At 40.8% G+C, this 17,792-nt stretch overlaps 1 protein-coding gene across 1 annotated transcript in view; it reads right to left on the bottom strand.

Moving 5' to 3' along the window:
* Window positions 1-16,692, bottom strand: part of GDF11 (growth differentiation factor 11) — a 205,290-nt gene extending 188,598 nt beyond the window's left edge. Inside the window, exon 1 of the mRNA XM_089680224.1 lies at window positions 16,189-16,692. Within this exon, the coding sequence (XP_089536350.1) occupies window positions 16,189-16,591 (403 nt within the window). The 5' untranslated portion in view covers window positions 16,592-16,692. The remainder of the gene's footprint in view (window positions 1-16,188) is intronic.
* Between the last annotated feature and the right edge of the window lie 1,100 nt (window positions 16,693-17,792).

Here is a 17,792-nt window from a genome sequence, read left to right as displayed (position 1 = left end):
AAGGAGATACATGCCACTTTGTGGACTTATAACTTACAATCTACATTTTTGCTGACTGCCAGAAGCATAGCTATTGCTATATATTCAGCACTCTTGTGCTGAACCTTCTGGTCTCAGCTCCTGCAGTTGCAGAGTAGTATGCAGTCACTCTGCTCAACCCTCCCCTCCTCCTGCCCAATCACAGATTGCTTTGTATTATGTGAACCCATTCACAAAATACAAAGCCTTGTGTCAACAGACAGTGGAGGGGAAGGGTGGGCAGAGCTCCTGTGTGTGAGAAGACAGCATCTCTAATGTCAGAGTGCTGGGAGTGTAGCGATACCATAAAACTATCATTGGTAAATAAAGGTGATAATTCCATGAGGTGGCGTGTACCTCATTGGACTTAACCCATAGTAAGCCAGTGCATTTTAGAAAGTGGCTAAATTCCTGGAGTTTAGCTTTGATGCACAAAGCAGTAACATGTTACTAAGCACTCACCGGTGTCACCCCTGTGGGTGCAATGCTTTGCAGGCTCCTGTGAAAGCAAATAATACATACACATATTTTTTTTCTGCAAAAATATGTGTGTTTATTTATAAATTTTTTCATAAAAGTGAACTTAGGCTTTTAACAGATTTTTTTTTAGCATAGCAGTTAAGATTAGCCAGTCATATGTGAAAAAAAGTCTAGAGCTCTATTTGCTGGCTCAGAAATATAAATATGCAAGGATAATATGCAAAATATCATATGTACCTAACTAAATCTTTTTTCTTCTTCTGCCACTGACTTGAATTAGCCTATACATATCATTATCAGTCTAAGCGTTAAAAATGCCAATTCATAGTTCATCTTAGGAATTTGATTCGTTAGGCACACAGGCTTCTGCAGCTTTATATTTTTCTATAAAACTATTAGCAAGAGCATTTTTTTCAAACCATGCCTTAGAAACTATTATATGGTACTAACACCTGGACCTATGTACCGCTTTACAGTAATATTATATAATTGCGTTCTTCAGGAATTATCCTTGAAACTTGTTACTATGCCTACAAAAAGGTTTTATTATTTGTATTGAGAGATTTTCCAATGACAAAGAATTAATGGTTTATATATTTGTAAAGCACACTGAACTATGAAACATAATGAAGGATGCATACTCCCCCACAAGGTTATCCCACTCATGAAAGGATCTGGCTAAATTGTTCAAAGACCTCACAGCACTTGTATTCTAAAAGAAGGCACAATACAGGCACAATTGACACAAGCGCGAGATACAAGATGACTTGCATATTACAGAAGCTTCACCAAAAAAACATGCTGTAAAAACTTCTCTGAATATTTCCATGATCAGTATTATACATCCATGCCAACTGCCATAAGTTATAGGAACACAGATATCAAGCAGTATGTAAGGACACAGAGTATTCGCTTTGAAGTCATTTTAGACATGAGTACTGATATTCTGTATATTCCGGAAAGAATGGCTTTCTTTGAGTTAAATGAACGACATTATAGTCCTTGCTTTAGAATTGCTTTGAAATTGTTTTCTTTAACAGAAAAAAAAGTGCTAAGAAAAAAAGGTATACAATAACTCCCCCCCAAAAAATAGCTATTGTCATAACAGTCCCAGAGCTGGATAAATCCCATTTAGATCTTTTCATGTGTATAGAGGTGCTTTTTTTATTTTGTAGGATTAGAAAGGCACATGTCATTTGTAAACTTGCATTTTCTTTGTGCATGGACGTTCGTTTCAATGCGTTTTTCACTTTGGGATTTGAAGTGGTTAGAGTTAGCGGTTATTGACCAAGGGGCATTAATAACTGTTGCCAATAAATTAAAACGCATGTAACATGTTATTCTTATTATAATACGGGATTTATATAACGTCAATAGTTTGTGCAGTGCTTTACAATATCAAATATAAACAAACTGAGGAGCTCAGCTATGAGGAAAGAGTAGAGGAACTGGATTTATTCTCTCTTAAAAAGAGGAGATTAACCAATTCAATACTGGGCAATTTTACACCTTCCTGCCCAGGCCAGTTTTCAGGTTTCAGCGCTTTCACACTTTGAATGACAATTGCACGGTCATACAACATTGTACCCAAACTAACATTTTATCATTTTCTTCACACAACTAGAGCTTTCTTTTGGTGGTATTTAATCACCGCTGGGGTTTTTATTTTTTTGCTAAATTAACAAAACAAAACAAAAATTTAAAAAAAAAACGTTTTCTTTGTTTCTGTTATAAAAGTTTGCAAATAAATAATTGTTCTTCATAAATATTCTGCTACATGTCTTTGGTGAAAATAACCCAAATTAGGATGTATTTTTTAGTTTGTAGGAAAGTTATAGAGTTCACAAACTATGGTACAGATCTGAAAATTGATCAATCCTGAAGTACTGACAGCCAATCTAATTTCTTGAGGTCCAAGAATGTCAGAACAGTACAGATATCCCCCAAATGACCCCTTTTTGCAAAGTAGACAGTCCAACGTATTTCATAAGAGGCACTATTTTTTTTTTACATACTGTCACCAGTGCAGTACAGCGTCAATATATAACTGGCATGGCAGTGATCAGGAACACTGACTGGTGACAGTATGAAAAAAAAAAATATATATATATATTTTTTTTATTATTATTTTTTATTAAATTTTTTTTCTTTTTTTTAAGATTTTTTTTCATATTTCACTTAGACCAAAGTATTACAATGTTACCATAGTAACATTGTACTACTTTGGGTAAGTGATCAGTATTTTTTTTTTTTTTACACAATTTGCTTATAGCAAAGAATCACTTGCTATAAGCAAGCATTTACCTGAATGACATCGATTCATTCAGGGGTTTTTTATTTTTTTTTGTGCTTAGCTGTGATTTGGCCACAGCTAATCACATGACATGTGCATGTGACCTGCTGTGACCATTCACAGCTAGACACTAGTATACAATGGACAGCATCAATGAAGCCATCCATTGTATACAACTGTCATGTGACCTGCTTTGATTGGTCACAGCAGATCACATGGTACCAGCAACGGGGCCGATACTCAGATCTGTCATCGGCCGTGTCCAAGGTACACAGCCGGTGACAGATCGCGCCGCTCTGCAGGAGCGCAATCTGCGCATGTGCGGAAGGACGCCATATGGTGTCCACCCGGAACGCTAATGACATTTGCCGCCCGCCATTCGGCCATAGGGCAGGCGGCAAATGGTTAAGGGGGGATATTATTATTATTATACAGTATTTATATAGCGCCAACAGTTCGCTCAGCGCTGTACATTATAATGGGGGACAATACATGAGACAGTACAATAACAATACAATGATCAACATGTATAAATACATCAATGGTTCATATAGTGAACTCAGTGTAGCGTTATTCATTCTGAGGTCATCACAGGGGACAACGGGGCACTCTTTACGTCTGGACGAAAAGAGATTTAATCTCCAAACACGGAAAGGTTTCTTCACAGTAAGAGCTGTGAAAATGTGGAATAGACTTAGTCAAGACTTGGTTCTGGCCAGCTCAGTAGATTGGTTTAAAAAAGGATTCTTTCTTGGATACACAGAATATAACTGGTCACTAACATTTATAGGTAAAGTTGATCCAGGGAATATCCGATTGCCTCTTGGGGGATCAGGAAGGAGTTTTTTTCCCTGCAGGAGCAAAGTGGATCATGCTTTGCTGGGGTTCTTTTCCTTCCTCTGGATCAACTGTGGGTATAGGATTATAACTTCTTCTTTTTTTAATTGTTGAACTGCATGGACTTTTGTCTTTTTTCAGCCAGACTAACTATGTAACTGTGTAACTATGTAACTATGTTTGGATTCCTTGCAATTGACTTCCACGGGCTTCCAAATGTACTACAACACAGAAAAAAGGACATGTATTTTTTAAAACAAACTTTGATGGGAATAGACACTTTGTTGTTATGGGGAAGTTGGATATACATTGGACATACATTGGAAGTTGGATTGTCTCTGTTTTAGCACATTGCAATGCATACATTAACACACATTAATGTAAACTGTTTCTTCATGCCAAGACTAAGAAATAGCGTTTCCTTACAGCCACCAATCAGATTCACATTTTCAGAGCATATTTGAATGCACTTCCGCTTGGCAGTACTTGTGTCATCGGTTTGAATCCCAACCATTGCACTACTTGCCTGGAGTTTGCATGTTCTTCCTGTGCCTGCGTAGGTTTTTTTCCTCCCGATACTCCGGTTTCCTCCTACATGCTAAAGACATGCTGATAGGGTAATTGGCTCCTGTCCAAATTGGCCCTAGTATGTGTATGTATGAATGTGAGTTAGTGACCTTGGACTGTACGCCCCTTAAAGGCGGGGAGTAACGTTAATGTGTAATAAATATGTAAAGCGCTGTGTAAATTGACAGCACTAGCTAAGTACCTGTAATAAATAAATTAGATTGGAAGATATTCCCATTACTAGTGTTGATTTGATTCTTCGGGCTCCTTTAGTAAAAGCAAATAATTGGCCACTAAACACCAGAAACAAGTACCCCTATTTGGTTCTGTATATTGGCCAGCATTATGGCTAAATGGTTATTATTGAGGTTCAGGAATTCCAATCCCAACTGGTTTCTGCTACCATAGATTTTGTAAGTTCTCCTCGTGTTTGTTCTGGTTTCCTGCAGCTGCACCATATTCCTTTTACAATCAGAAAACTTACTGGAACTTACTTGTCTTCCACAGAAAAACTGATCCTAGTGTATGTATGAAGGGGCAATATTATTTATTACAGGTATTTATATAGCACTGTCAATTTACACAGCATTTTACATATATATTGTACATTCACATCAGTCCCTAACCCTCAAGGAGTGTACAATATAAGGTCCCTAACTTCATTCATACATACACATACTAGGGACAATTTAGACAGGAGCCAATTCACCTTCCAGCATGTCTTTGGAAGGCAACTTGAGTACCCGGAGGAAACCCACATAGGGACAGGGAGAACATGCAAATGCCAGGCAGGTGGTGCCATGGTTGGGATTCAAACCAATGACCCTAGTACTGCCAGGCGGAAGTGCTAACCATTTAGCCACTGTGCTGCCCACAATAGATTGCAAGCTCCTTCAGGAGCTGGATCTGAATTCTGTAGGTCTAAGAACCCAGTTAAAGCTTTTCTAAACCCAAGAACAAAATGTAATATATTGTAGCTTACCCGACTTAGATATGGTGGCTGCATTAGTTTTATTTTTCGAGACTCCTTTCTCCTTTATTTTCTCCTGGTGATCCAAAGAGTAACACATGTATTGTTTTAGGGTGACAACACTCACTCAACGTACTGGGGGAGATTTACTAAAACTGGAGCACTCAGAATCAGGTGCAGCTGTCCATGGGAGCCAATCAGCTTCTAACTTCAGCTTGCTCAATTAAGCTTCGGCAATAAAACCTGGAAGCTGATTGGTTTCTCTGCAGAGCTACACCAAATTTTGCACTCTCCAGTTTTAGTAAATAACCCCCACTATGTCTAAGAAGGGGCAGTGTTCTCACTGTATGAGATTCTACAGAATACCTCCATTTCCTCCTTAACATAGGGGAAGAAGTTCTGCAGTTTACAAAGGGAGTCATGCAGCTGATAACAGATAGCAGAGACTGTATGCACAAAAAATTAAAAGCTCGCCAGATTTATGGCAGGATCAATGCGTGTTTTTTCCACTTGAACAGATATAACAAAATGTTTTTATTATCAGCCAATTCAATGAGGAAATAGAGCGGAATCCATTTCCTTATTGAACTGGCTGATGCTGGAATTGCTTTTGGACACCTGCTCCCTCTCATCTGCCGCTGGGCTGACTCCTTCCTATCTCCATGTTGGAGCGGTGCCATAAGGTATTTTTAAAATGTTTTTAATGGTATATTTAACACAATATCAGTGAGCAAATAAGAGAAGTTTATTGATAAAATTTAAAAGTATGGCCAAAGCTTAATAATAATTCTCATGTGAGCCACAGTTGTGCACTTATTTCTGCACTCCTCTGACCCAGATTCAGCTGACACAGGCCAAATCCTGCTGTCAGCTGACGTCACATAACTGGTCCACCTCTGCAGGGATCCCAACATTAATGTCAGGATCCACCCAGATGCCTGGCTCAGCCTCTCAACATGCCGCTCCTTCCCCCTCCAAAGCCCGGCACTCCAGTGAGTACTGGAAGGAAGAGCAGAAAGCTGGTGACTGACAGACACTGCTCTCTGCTCAGTGAAGACAGAGGACTGAGCAATCAGCGGTCATTTGATCACTTGGCTGTCGGTCTTAGAGCCATCAGGGGACAGCTGCAGCATCGGATTGATGAAGCATCCACATAGGTGAGTATGTATCTTTGTTTTTTTTTTTTAAATCTCATACTTCTCTTTTAAGTGAACATATAGTGAACTTGGTGTAGAGCTATTCACCCTGAGGTCATCACAGAGGATAAGGGGGCACTCTCTACATCTGGAGGAAAAGACATTTAATCTCCAAACACGGAAAGGTTTCTTCACAGTAAGAGCTGTGCAAATGTGGAATAGACTCCCTCAAGAGTTGGTTCTGGCCAGCTCAGTGGATTGCTTTAAGAAAGGCCTGGATTCTTTCCTAGATACACAGAATATAACTGGATACTAACATTTATAGGTAAAGTTGATCCAGGGAATATCCGATTGCCTCTCGGGGGATCAGGAAGGAATTTATTCCCCTGCAGGTGCAAATTGGGTTATGCTTTGCTGGGGTTTTTTTGCCTTCCTCTGGATCAACTGTGGGTATAGGATTATAACTTTTTTTTTTTAATGGTTGAACTGGATGGACATTTGTCTTTTTTCAGCCAGGGTAACTATGTAACTATGTAAGTACACTTCTAAACAGCATGCAGTATGTTGGCACTGTGGAAAAATGGCAAATAAATAATAGAATAATATACATTAGGTATACAGGAAACACTGGCTCTTATTATCCAAAGCAAGATGCTTGCCATTGTAAAATGTCAGTTATATAGTAACAAGAGCAGCATCTACAATAGCTGCCAAGTCATTGGCCCTAGTGGTCATGTAAGCTTTGGTACTTGGCAATGTATATACTATTTGTCAGTAACCAAGGTCCCGCTGTTGGTAAAACTTGCTCTAAGTGGCAAAGTCATTCCATAATGACTGATATCATCTAGCATTCAGAAGGTACTTTCCCTTTGCTTACAGTGGACCTCCATATGCCTTCTTGGTATGTGTAGCTTTTATTAGTTAGGTAGCTGTCTTATTTTATTCTAATCTGTAGCTTTCTACTTATGAATAAAACACACCTAGGTTATAAGCACCTGGACACAGCATGACTACATGCCATGGTTACAGCTGTTAGCCATAAGTCTATAATTTAAAAAACAAAACTTACAGTTTTACATAACACAGCAACATTCATAAGTGTAGCACAGCCAATATTAGAGGTGATTTAATCTTCCAAAGCAAATACACCTTTGTACACTGGTACTGACTAGTATTCCTATGTTTATCTTCTACCTCAGTTTCTCTCCCTCACTCTGATAATGTGACTGAAGGAGAGGGGCAGTGTAGGGACAAAAAAGAATGCTGTGCATGCGCCAAACGTCCTCCTTATCAATTGCAACGTCATTGTTTGTTAGGACACTGGTGGTTGGAAGGTTGTAGTGGTGCACAATGAAAACCTGTGGCTTTATGTCACTAAAAGGCAGGCTGGCTTGAGTGCAATTTTTGGGCAATTGTTAGGCATTTTACCAAGACACCCTGACGGTGCCTAGGCACTCTGGTTGAAAAAGGCTGGTCTGGTCTACATATAATGTGTCATGTACACATGAATGCAATTGTGTAAATAGTTCAAGCAATTTAATTCACATGGGTTATACTAAATATACAAAAAAGAACCCACTATAGAATATTTCAATTTGGCAGTAGATAATGGGTGCAGGTGCTATTACTTTTGTATTGCATGGGCTAGGCTTCCACCATAAATACAAAGTTATTTTTACTAAATTTCACACCCGCTGAAGAACAGTTCGTCCAAAACACACAAGCAAGGTAGTGGTACAGCTCAAACTGGATCTCATTTCAGAACAGCAAACGTGCAGCAAAGACACATTGTGCCCAGGGACTTTATCATGTTTAGCTTTTTAGCATGAGTTGGAATAGACATAGGGGATTAGAAATGCTTCCAGTCACATTCCTTTAACACTGCCAAATGGATCTGTCCATCTCCTCCCAAAACCAATGAAAAGAACAACACAAGGACCCCATGGGGGTAACCACAGCCACTCTTTGTTATTGCTGCACATGGTAAAAAAAGGAAAAACCAACAGAAGTGACCTGAGGATAACAAAAGACGAAGGAGAATGAGCCAGGGGAACGCAGAACCAGGGCACAAATAAAAGCAGATAAACAGCAAGGAATTAGCAAGAATAATAACCATAGCAATCTATTTTCGACATAAATGAAAAAAATGGACTTAAAAAATAAAGATTTCAACTTGGGAGTAGACAAAAGATAAGAAGAAATGAAAGGATCCAATGCCATTTCAAGAAAGGATTCCTTACAAGATGGTCAATGAGAATATAATTAAGCTTGTGAAGAAGTATCTGGAAGCGAATTAAACTACTTACTAGTTAAAATTTTGCAAGGCCAGTGCATCAAATGCGCTATAGGTGCTGCACCTTAATTATTTATACATACGGGAGGGTTTTGTATATCAACCTCATTGCTAGCCACCTTTCTCCTTTCCACCAAGCACTAACTCATGATTTTTAAAGTGCATAATTTGACTTCAAGCAAAGAAAAAAAGTAAAAAACACTTTCTTCAAAGAAAAACGTTTTGTTTTTGTTTTTTACATTTTGGAAACTGTGATCATATTTTCCATCAGACACTATTTTTTTACCCATCCTTTTAGAATACATGGGAGACATGTTTGATTCCACTGCTAAAAACGATAGTTGTTAAGCTGTCATGGTGATCCAAAGATTTCAATACATTTTGAATAATTAACCCAGAGCAAGTATGCAGATCAAGAATTCTAACATTATTCCAACTTTCCTAATTGCATGCTTGTTTTAGATCAGTGTTTTAAAAAATACTGAAGCTAAAGAGAACCAAGCATCCATCATTTTCAGAAGGTCAGCATTGACATCCTACACATTGCTCTCAGTACAGCCATCTTTAATTGCTGTTCAGACAGGGAAATTTTCAGGCATTTCCTCCCATTCTGTGTTTAGAAATCCAAGGTACCATAGTTTGGAGATTATTTCTTAGAACAGTCTTTTTCAACCTTTCTACCCCAGGGTAATCTCTAAATTTTCCGGTCTATGGGACCCCTTACTAAAACTAACTGAATGAGCGTAAATGACCATGATGCCCCTTACATTGGTGGTGAGTAAAAAGAATGCAACCCTTGCAGACAGTTAATAAAGATCATGAATATCATGCAGAGGCTTTGCCAGGTGGTGTTGGTCCTAGAACCATACAAGCACACTCAAATGAGATGTCAGTTGGCCACAACTCAAGGAACCCCTAGATGCCTCTAGAAGAACCCTAGGATGTCAATCAGCTACAGCTCAAGGAATGCTAACAACGTCTGGAGGACCCTAGAAGGTTTATCAGCCACAGCCAGGGGCGGACTGACAACTCATGGGGCCCCCGGGCAATAGGGGATCATGGGGCCCGTGTCCTTGCCCAAACTCAAAAAAGCCTATGAAAAAGGTACCAGGGGCATCTCATGGGGCAGCCTGCTGACCCCTGGCCCTTGGGCAGTGCCTGAGCTTCCAAATGGTCAGTCTGCCCCTGGCAACAGCTTAAGGAACCTCAGGCAACCTCTGCAGGAACCCAAGGAGGTCAGTTAGCCACAGTTCAAGAAACCCCCAGCAACCTCTGGAGATCCCTAAAAGGTCAACCAGCCACAGCTCAGGGATCCCCTAGCAACCTCTGCAGGATACCTAGGAGTTCAATCAGCCACAGTTCAAGAATCCACTAGCAACCTCTGGTGGATCCCTAGGAGGTCAACCATCTACAGCTCATGGGACCCGTAACAACCTCTGGATGAACCCTCTGGTTTCACAGAGCCCTGGCTGAGAATGGCTGTATTTGAGGGGTCAAACATCTGATGGTGTTTTAAGAAGAAAAAACTGACCCTCTGTTTCGGGATACAACGTGTCTAAGTACTCTAGTGGGTAAACTCTTCACCTCTTCTTTGTCCAACACTTGAAGCTACATATTTATTTATACAGCACATAAAGTTTGCTATTGAGCAAGCAATGTTTATAGGTGATGTAAAACTTCACTAGTTAAATGCAATACACTGTTCACAGCTATTGTTTTAAATAATACAATACTTTAAAAGGATTAAATTGTTTCTAACGGCAGAAAAATGCCATCTGTGTTCCCTGTGCAGAAGATTTGATTGTCTCCAGCAATTGGTGACACAGCAGTCTCTAGGCTCTGGCAATGAGCAGTGAAAAGCTTCTTGTCCATTTAGCGCAGAATCCAGCTCACTTGTTGAACAATAGAATGCAGGTACAAGAGTGTGGGGGCATGTCACTCATTCTGTCAAGGACAATGATCACTTGAAGCTACTGCTGCCACTTAGGAAATAAACCATGAAGTCACAACATGTTCTGGCAGGTAACCCCTTGTTTGCCAGACCCTTTATTTATCTTGCAAGATGAGCAATGACCCCGCTGCTTTGCCACAAGGAGCATGCTGCTAATGAGAGGTGCAGGGTTAATAACTGACTTGTTAAGTCATTTGTGCACACTGTAGAATGGTCCAGCTGACAGCTGCGGCTGCACGACTACTATCAGGCTTATTCAAAAAGACAAAAACCACTGGGAAAATGCAGCAACCAATACATTTTTGCTGCTGTATATTTTGTAAGCTGATTGCTATGGGTGATTGTACTCACCGTAACCTACTTTACTGCCTTGCTCAATAAATGCATATTTAGAAATGCAGTTACCCATGGTACCAAAAAAAGATTTATTGTAATTGGTTGCTGGTAGCTAGTGCATTTCACAAACCATCCTTATGGTGGCTATACACACTTCGATAAATGATCAATTGCTTTTCAGATCAATCTCTTCCGAAGGAATAATCAATCTAAAGTAGACAACCCATTTGATCAATACGCCACAACCAGGGAAGTGCTGGTTAAAATACGATTGTCACTTCTGAATGTAAGTTATCGATTGCATCTCTGTTTCCACCATGTCATTTCATAAACTGATTGATTAAAATACAATCGTATTCATGAACAATGTATCCCAGTGCTGACAAAATTATGCAAAACGATCAATAATTGTCTGCATTGGCCGATTCAATTCAAATCCGATCCAAACAGAGTCTGAATCAATCAGAAGGGAAGTTAGAGCTGTTCAATGGTTTGCAGATTTGTTCGTTTTGAATGATAGACACATTGATGGGATAATAAAATCAAAGCATGTATGGCCACCATTACTCTGTGTTGCCCTGATTTGTTGAGCCTGGTCATATATTTTACATTGAATGTCAATATTTATACAATTGTGGTTATAATCAATTAACACAACAAATACAACAAGCATTTTCTTTTGTTCAGCAATACCTTAGAGCTGCCAAGCACAACATTTTGTTACAGAATAGCTCAGCAACAAGTTTCTGTAACCAGGTATTCAGGAATGCTCCTGATATTACAGCACTCCCTGAAATGCTAATAGCAAAGTAAATCCTCCACAATAAAGAAAGGCTGATCACTGCACACAATCATATCCATAATCCCATAATAAACCTGCCCTGACCTTACAAATGAAGTAATAGACTATAGGCGTAAACTCATATCCAAGTTTATTACAACTTTATTCTATGCAGGAATGTAAATTCACTTATTGTAGCAATCTGTTTCTGTACACACAGGCATACAAAACACAATAGCAAAACCATGCAAACCATGCTCCATCAACATTTTAGGACAATAATACAAGCAACACCGATATTCACTGCAACAGACTCCAAGTGAAAAGTAACACTTATTCTTGGAATTCTCCCTTGTACAAGCAATACGCTATGTATCCATACTAAAGTATATCTAAAGCCAAAACATTTTTCAAATATAGGGTAGGAAATGGTTAAAATCCCTGATTTTTTTTTCTGCATTCCCATTGGGGAGATCCCCTTTAGTCTAGGTTCACACCTATGCGTTTTTCGCGGCGTTTTGCAGAAACGCACTACAGTCCATTTAACATGATTTCCTATGGGACAGGTTTACACTTCCAAATTTCACCCGTGCATTTTTTGGAAAGGGTCAGAGATTTTTTTTAAAAGCAAAACATTGCATTTTTGGTTCTGTAGCCTGGGCTCACATATGTGTGGTGCGGTATATCGCATGTGATTTTCACAGGAACCGCACTGCATTCCTGTGCAAATCACATGCGATTTGTGTGCGGTGTGATTGGAGCCATACATTTTGCATGGCTCTGATCGCACCGCACCCGCACCCGCACCAAAAACGTGCAGGACCCTTTTATGGGTCCGCACTAGAATCAGATCGCATAGGTTTTCATACCTATGCGATCCGATTCTGCACATCGCACTGTGTTTTGCGAACCGCTTTCAGGGGGGTTGTTGACTTAACATACACACCCACATCGGTTCGCATGAACGGGGAGTGATTCTGATACAGTGCAGAATTCGCACTGAAAACGCTGAGAAATCCGCACCGCATCAGTGTGAACCAGGGCTTAGACTTCAATGGAGATGCTGCAGAAAAGCATGTAGTGCGTTTTATTGAGTTTTTGACACATTTATGATGCATTTTGCGTTTTAGTCTGCTTAGCAACAAGGAAAAAAAACTAATTTGAAAAAAAAAAACGCATCAAAAACGTGGCATAATTATGCGTCAAAACCGCGAAACGCACTGCAGAAACGGATCAAACGCAAACTGCATAGATGTGAACCTAGCCTTATTTCTTGCCTTTACTTTTCAGGGTTTTTTTAGGGCATGTGTGTCTCAGGCTTGAGGGTTTTTTTAAACTATTTGTAGCCCTTGGAAATCAAGTTACTAGGGAGAAAAAAGTGTGATACACGTGTTTTCGTGTGTTTTCAGACCTTCCCATTACAGTCTATTAGGGCCAAAAACGCTTGAATTTTGTAGCTCAAGAGAGCTATAAGCTTCAAGCAACACTTTGCACAGGTGTGAATGGGCACAAGGGAAAACCATGGGATTTTGGATGTTGAGCATTTGGATAAAGGCTACTTTCATACTGATCCGTTGTAAGATTGCTTTTTTTACTGTGTTTGCGGTGCATTCTTACAGGATATGTAACTAAAAAAAACTGTCAAAAACACAATGCATTTTTGCCGCACGTTCCACTGATTTCATTGGGGAGGTGCGTCTATGGTGCGTTTTTCTTTACCTCACCAAACCTGCACCAAAAATGCAGCAAGCAGGATTTTAAAAAATGCACCAGACCCGCAATGGATCAGTGTGGGGAGTTTCAAAGGAATACATTGCCACGCAATTTTCTTCCACTTTTTTTAAAGCAAAAGCGGAAGAAAAATGGATCAGTGTGAAAGCAGCCCTAACGCTTAAGTATGAATTGCGCCTTAGTTTTCACTGGAACAAGTGTCCCCACTGAAAGATTGCACCTCAGTTCCTGCGATGGCCCGAAATTTTGAAATTTCCTACACTTTCAGTCTCAATGCGAACAGTCACCAGGACTAAGGGTCCCATTCACACCAGTTGGTGAGTGCTATCCTCTATATAAAGCATGCTCACTGGTGTGCGGTATATGGGTGGGTGCGATGCGATGATACAACTCATCACACTGTTTGCTTTTTCTTTTCTTTTTTTAACTCTATTGAAATGTTACAAAATGACCTTTCATTCAGCTTCAGATTGCAGCACATTGCGATTTTGTGTAGCACCTGGCAAATGTGTTGTGTTACGTAAAAATGCAACCTCTCCTACTTTTTGTCAGCAAATGGAAACAATAGGACATAGGGCAAATCGCCTTGTCTATGCGTTGGGCAATGCTGGTCAATCATCCCTAAAGCTACCTTCACACAGGTGGCTGCCGGAGAGAAGTAGTAGTTCTAGCGGTTCTAAACGCTGCCAGCACTTAGTCTAGGTTCGCACCTATGCGTTTTCCGCTGCGTTTCGTGGAAACGCACAGCAGTCCATTTAACATGATTTCCTAAGGGACAGGTTCATATCTCCGCATTTTCACCCGGTGCATTTTTTGGAGAGGGTCAGGGACTTTTTTCAAACACAAAACGTTGTGGTTTTGGTTCTATAGACTTCAATGGAGACGCTGTAGAAAAGCATGTAGTGTGTTTTTGATGCATTTTTGCCATGTTTTTGATGCATTTTGCATTTTAATCTGCCCAGCAACAAGTAAAAAAAAAACACAAAACACATCAAAAATGTGGGAAAAACGTGGCAAAAGTGCATGTGCAAAAACACACTGCAGAAACGGATCAAACGCAAACTGCATAGGTGTGAACCTAGCCTCACTGTGTGTCACCAGCAGCAGCTGTCAGCAGTAGCTGTCAGATTTGTAATCTGTACAAGTTAACAACCAGTGCCGCTGGCATCTAATGACTCATCTGAGCTTTCGACTGACCACGGATGCACACAGTGTGCATCCAGGAGCTACGCAGCCAGTTTCTATGTGGCCATAGCACAAAGTGCAGTATTAGCACGCTACTGCCCTTGTGTTCATAGCCTAGGGGTTCATTCACATGTGAGGCTATACTGCTACTACTCGGAAAGTGATTAGCAGTGAATTGCTTTTTAGAGGTGTTTGACAGGTGGTGAGGAGGTGATGTGTTGCGTCCTCATTGCCTACTTTAACCCTCAAAAGGCTGCACTGCGTGTTGTTGCGGCATGGTCCTATTCACTGGAAAAAGTGACATGCCCTTTAATTTTTGAGCAGTTGCATTTCTGGCTTCAGGTAGCCAGTCTGGGGACTATAAGGGTCCATGCACACTGGTCTTAAAAAAAATGACAGTTCTTATGGCAGAAAAACGCTCATAAAGAGTGCTTTTGCACAGCATTTACAATCATTTAGGATTTTTTTTCTGCCAGAAATCTCCTATCAAAAGAAGGGATTCCTTTTGCCTTTAAACGTTGTGTTTAAAAGATGCCTCTAAACATTCTAATGTTCTACAGGCAAAACGCAAAAGCCCTGTAGAAGCCGCATTTTTTAAGCCCAGTGTTCATGGACCCAGTTCACACTACATGCAGTTCAGTTGTTTTATTTTCTGTATCCAAAACACGCAGAAAGTAAGTTATATGGTTGTCACTGTCAAAGTTCACATCAGTGCTTGCAGTTCCAGTGCGTTCCTGTTGCAGAAAAAAAAAGTAGAACAGGCTGCATTTTTTCTGCACAGAACTGCACTGGAACATGGTAAAACGCACCAGAATGCACTGGAACGCAGCAAAAATGCAATGGAACTCACATGTTCCTATTTAAATTGAAGGAAAAGAGATGGGATTAAATGGAACTGGAACACATTAAAAATGCACCAGAACACTTCAACAACACATCAAAAACGCACCAGATGCGTCAAAACGTGCATGCAGAAAAGCATCCAGACTGCGTTTCTATAGTGTGAAGCGGCCCTAAGAGCCAGTTCACATCACATACAGTCCCGTGCATTTATTGCATCAAAAATGCATTGATTGTAGGTTACATGGTTTCCAATCTCAGTTCACACCAGTGCAGTCAGTTCCAGAAAAAAAAGCACAACATGCTGCATTTTTTCTGCACTGAACTGTATTGGAACTCAGTAAAACACACCAAAAAAGCACCGGAACACACATGTCCTTATTAAGCTGAAGAAAAAGAGAGAGACAAAATGAACCGAAACGCATCAAAAACGCACCGGGACGCGTCAAAAACGCGCATGCATCCGGACTGCATTTCTAAGGTGTGAACCGGCCCTAAAACCGCGGCTCAGCCTCTTGCTGCCTCCCATGTGAATGAGCCCTTCTGTAAAGCGTGAATCTATCTGGGACGCACACATCAAACACCCCACAAAGGTTCTAACCCTTCCCTAGTCTTTTGGTTTTAGATATACTTTAATTTGGTAGATATGTGGCAGATGAGGAGCTATGGATCCCTGTGTGCCAGTCATGCCATGATCAGCTGTCACATGGGGACAAAGCACGTGTGTGATGAAGGATGGAAGGATGGAAGGATGGAAGGAAGGTACTCACTCTCCTGTGCCATGCTGATGACAGTCTCCGTGGTGGCATGATACTCATCCTCTTCCACGAAGGCATGGTGCTGGAAGGAGTCCCCCTGGAACTCATGCTGGTCCAGGATCTGCTGCAGAGGGGGTGCCTTGGGCAGCAGCTGGTTGACCACCTCCCGGGTGATATTGGGGGCTTCCTTTAGCCGGAGTTTGCTGAGGATCTGAGATTTGATGCTCTCCAGCCTCATCTCCTTGCTGTGCTTCCTCCACATGCACACCGGACAGTCGTGCTCCTCACTCTCTGCCAGGGAGCTCTCCACCTGCACGGAGCTCTTCTCCATCCCCGCCTCCGTCCCCGAGCTCCTGGAGAACTCCATAGACAGGACCAGCATGCAGAACAGGAGAGGGTACCGCTGAGACAGCATAGCGGACGGCGACTGGGGCTGCTGGTGCTAAGAGGACAGCTGCCTGGTGCAGGTCTTTAGAGGGGAGGGCTAGGCGAGCACACATCATGTACTAGGCTCAGGGACTCCTTCTTTTTATATCCCAACTGTTCTCTGTCGTAAAATGCTTTCATTGGCTGGAGAGGTAACAAAAGGCCCCTACCAGGGCTGTCACCAAAGTAAAAAAAAAAAGAGAGAGAAAGGGAGAGGAAGAGAACAGGAGGTAGAAAGTGACTGTGATGTCAGTGTGAAAGGCATGGACTGGGCATACTCAACACCAGGACACAGCTTACTGTCCTGTTCAACCTGAAAAAAAAAAAAACTCTGCGTTTTTAATTTAACACATTGAGCTCAATAAAAGAAACATTCCCCAGCAGAATTCTTACCCAAGAGCTCGCAGTTTACAACTTTTCAATGCTGCTGGCTACTACTCGCTTGGTTCTGCTTCCCTGAACTTCTAGTTCACAGGGAAGAGTTATGCCCCGTACACGCTATAAGAAAATCGTCTGAAAATTTTCATATGAGGACCGATCGTCTGAAAATGAAATCATTAGTACACAGCTTTTGAGAGACGATCACGACAATTTGTGCGGCAATATCCAAAGGAACAAGCGTGGAAATTTTTCTCGTACGATATCAGATCGTATGATTTTCATTTAACCTCAACGTTTTTAATTTAACACATTGAGCTCAATAAAAGAAACATTCCCCAGTGGAATTCTTACCCAAGAGCTTGCAGTTTACAACTTTTCAATGCTGCTGGATACTACTATCTTGGTTCTGCTTCCCTGAACTTCTAGTTCACAGGGAAGAGTTATGCCCCGTACACGCTATAAGAAAATCGTACGAATATTTTCATACGAGGAACGATCGTCCGATAATCAGATCGTTAGTACACAGCTTTCGAGAGCCGATCACGACAATTTGTGCGACAATATCCGAAGGGACAAGCGCGAAAATGTTTCTTGTACCATACCAGATTATACGATTTATGTTTAACTTCAGCATTTTTAAATCAACACATTGAGCTCAATAAAAGAAACATTCCCCAGCAGAATTCTTGCCCAAGAGCTTGCAGTTTACAACTTTTCAATGCTGCTGGATACTACTATCTTGGTTCTGCTTCCCTGAACCTCTAGTTCACAGGAAAGAGTTATGCCCCGTACACACTATAAAAAAATCA

The sequence above is a fragment of the Staurois parvus genome, unplaced genomic scaffold (assembly GCF_062004578.1).
Source record: "Staurois parvus isolate SC_StPar_1 unplaced genomic scaffold, SC_StPar_1.0 ptg000017l, whole genome shotgun sequence".
In the NCBI taxonomy this organism is placed as follows: domain Eukaryota; kingdom Metazoa; phylum Chordata; class Amphibia; order Anura; family Ranidae; genus Staurois; species Staurois parvus.
The sequence above is the reverse complement of the archived record's forward strand: the minus strand, read 5'-3'. Positions and strand labels throughout refer to the sequence as shown.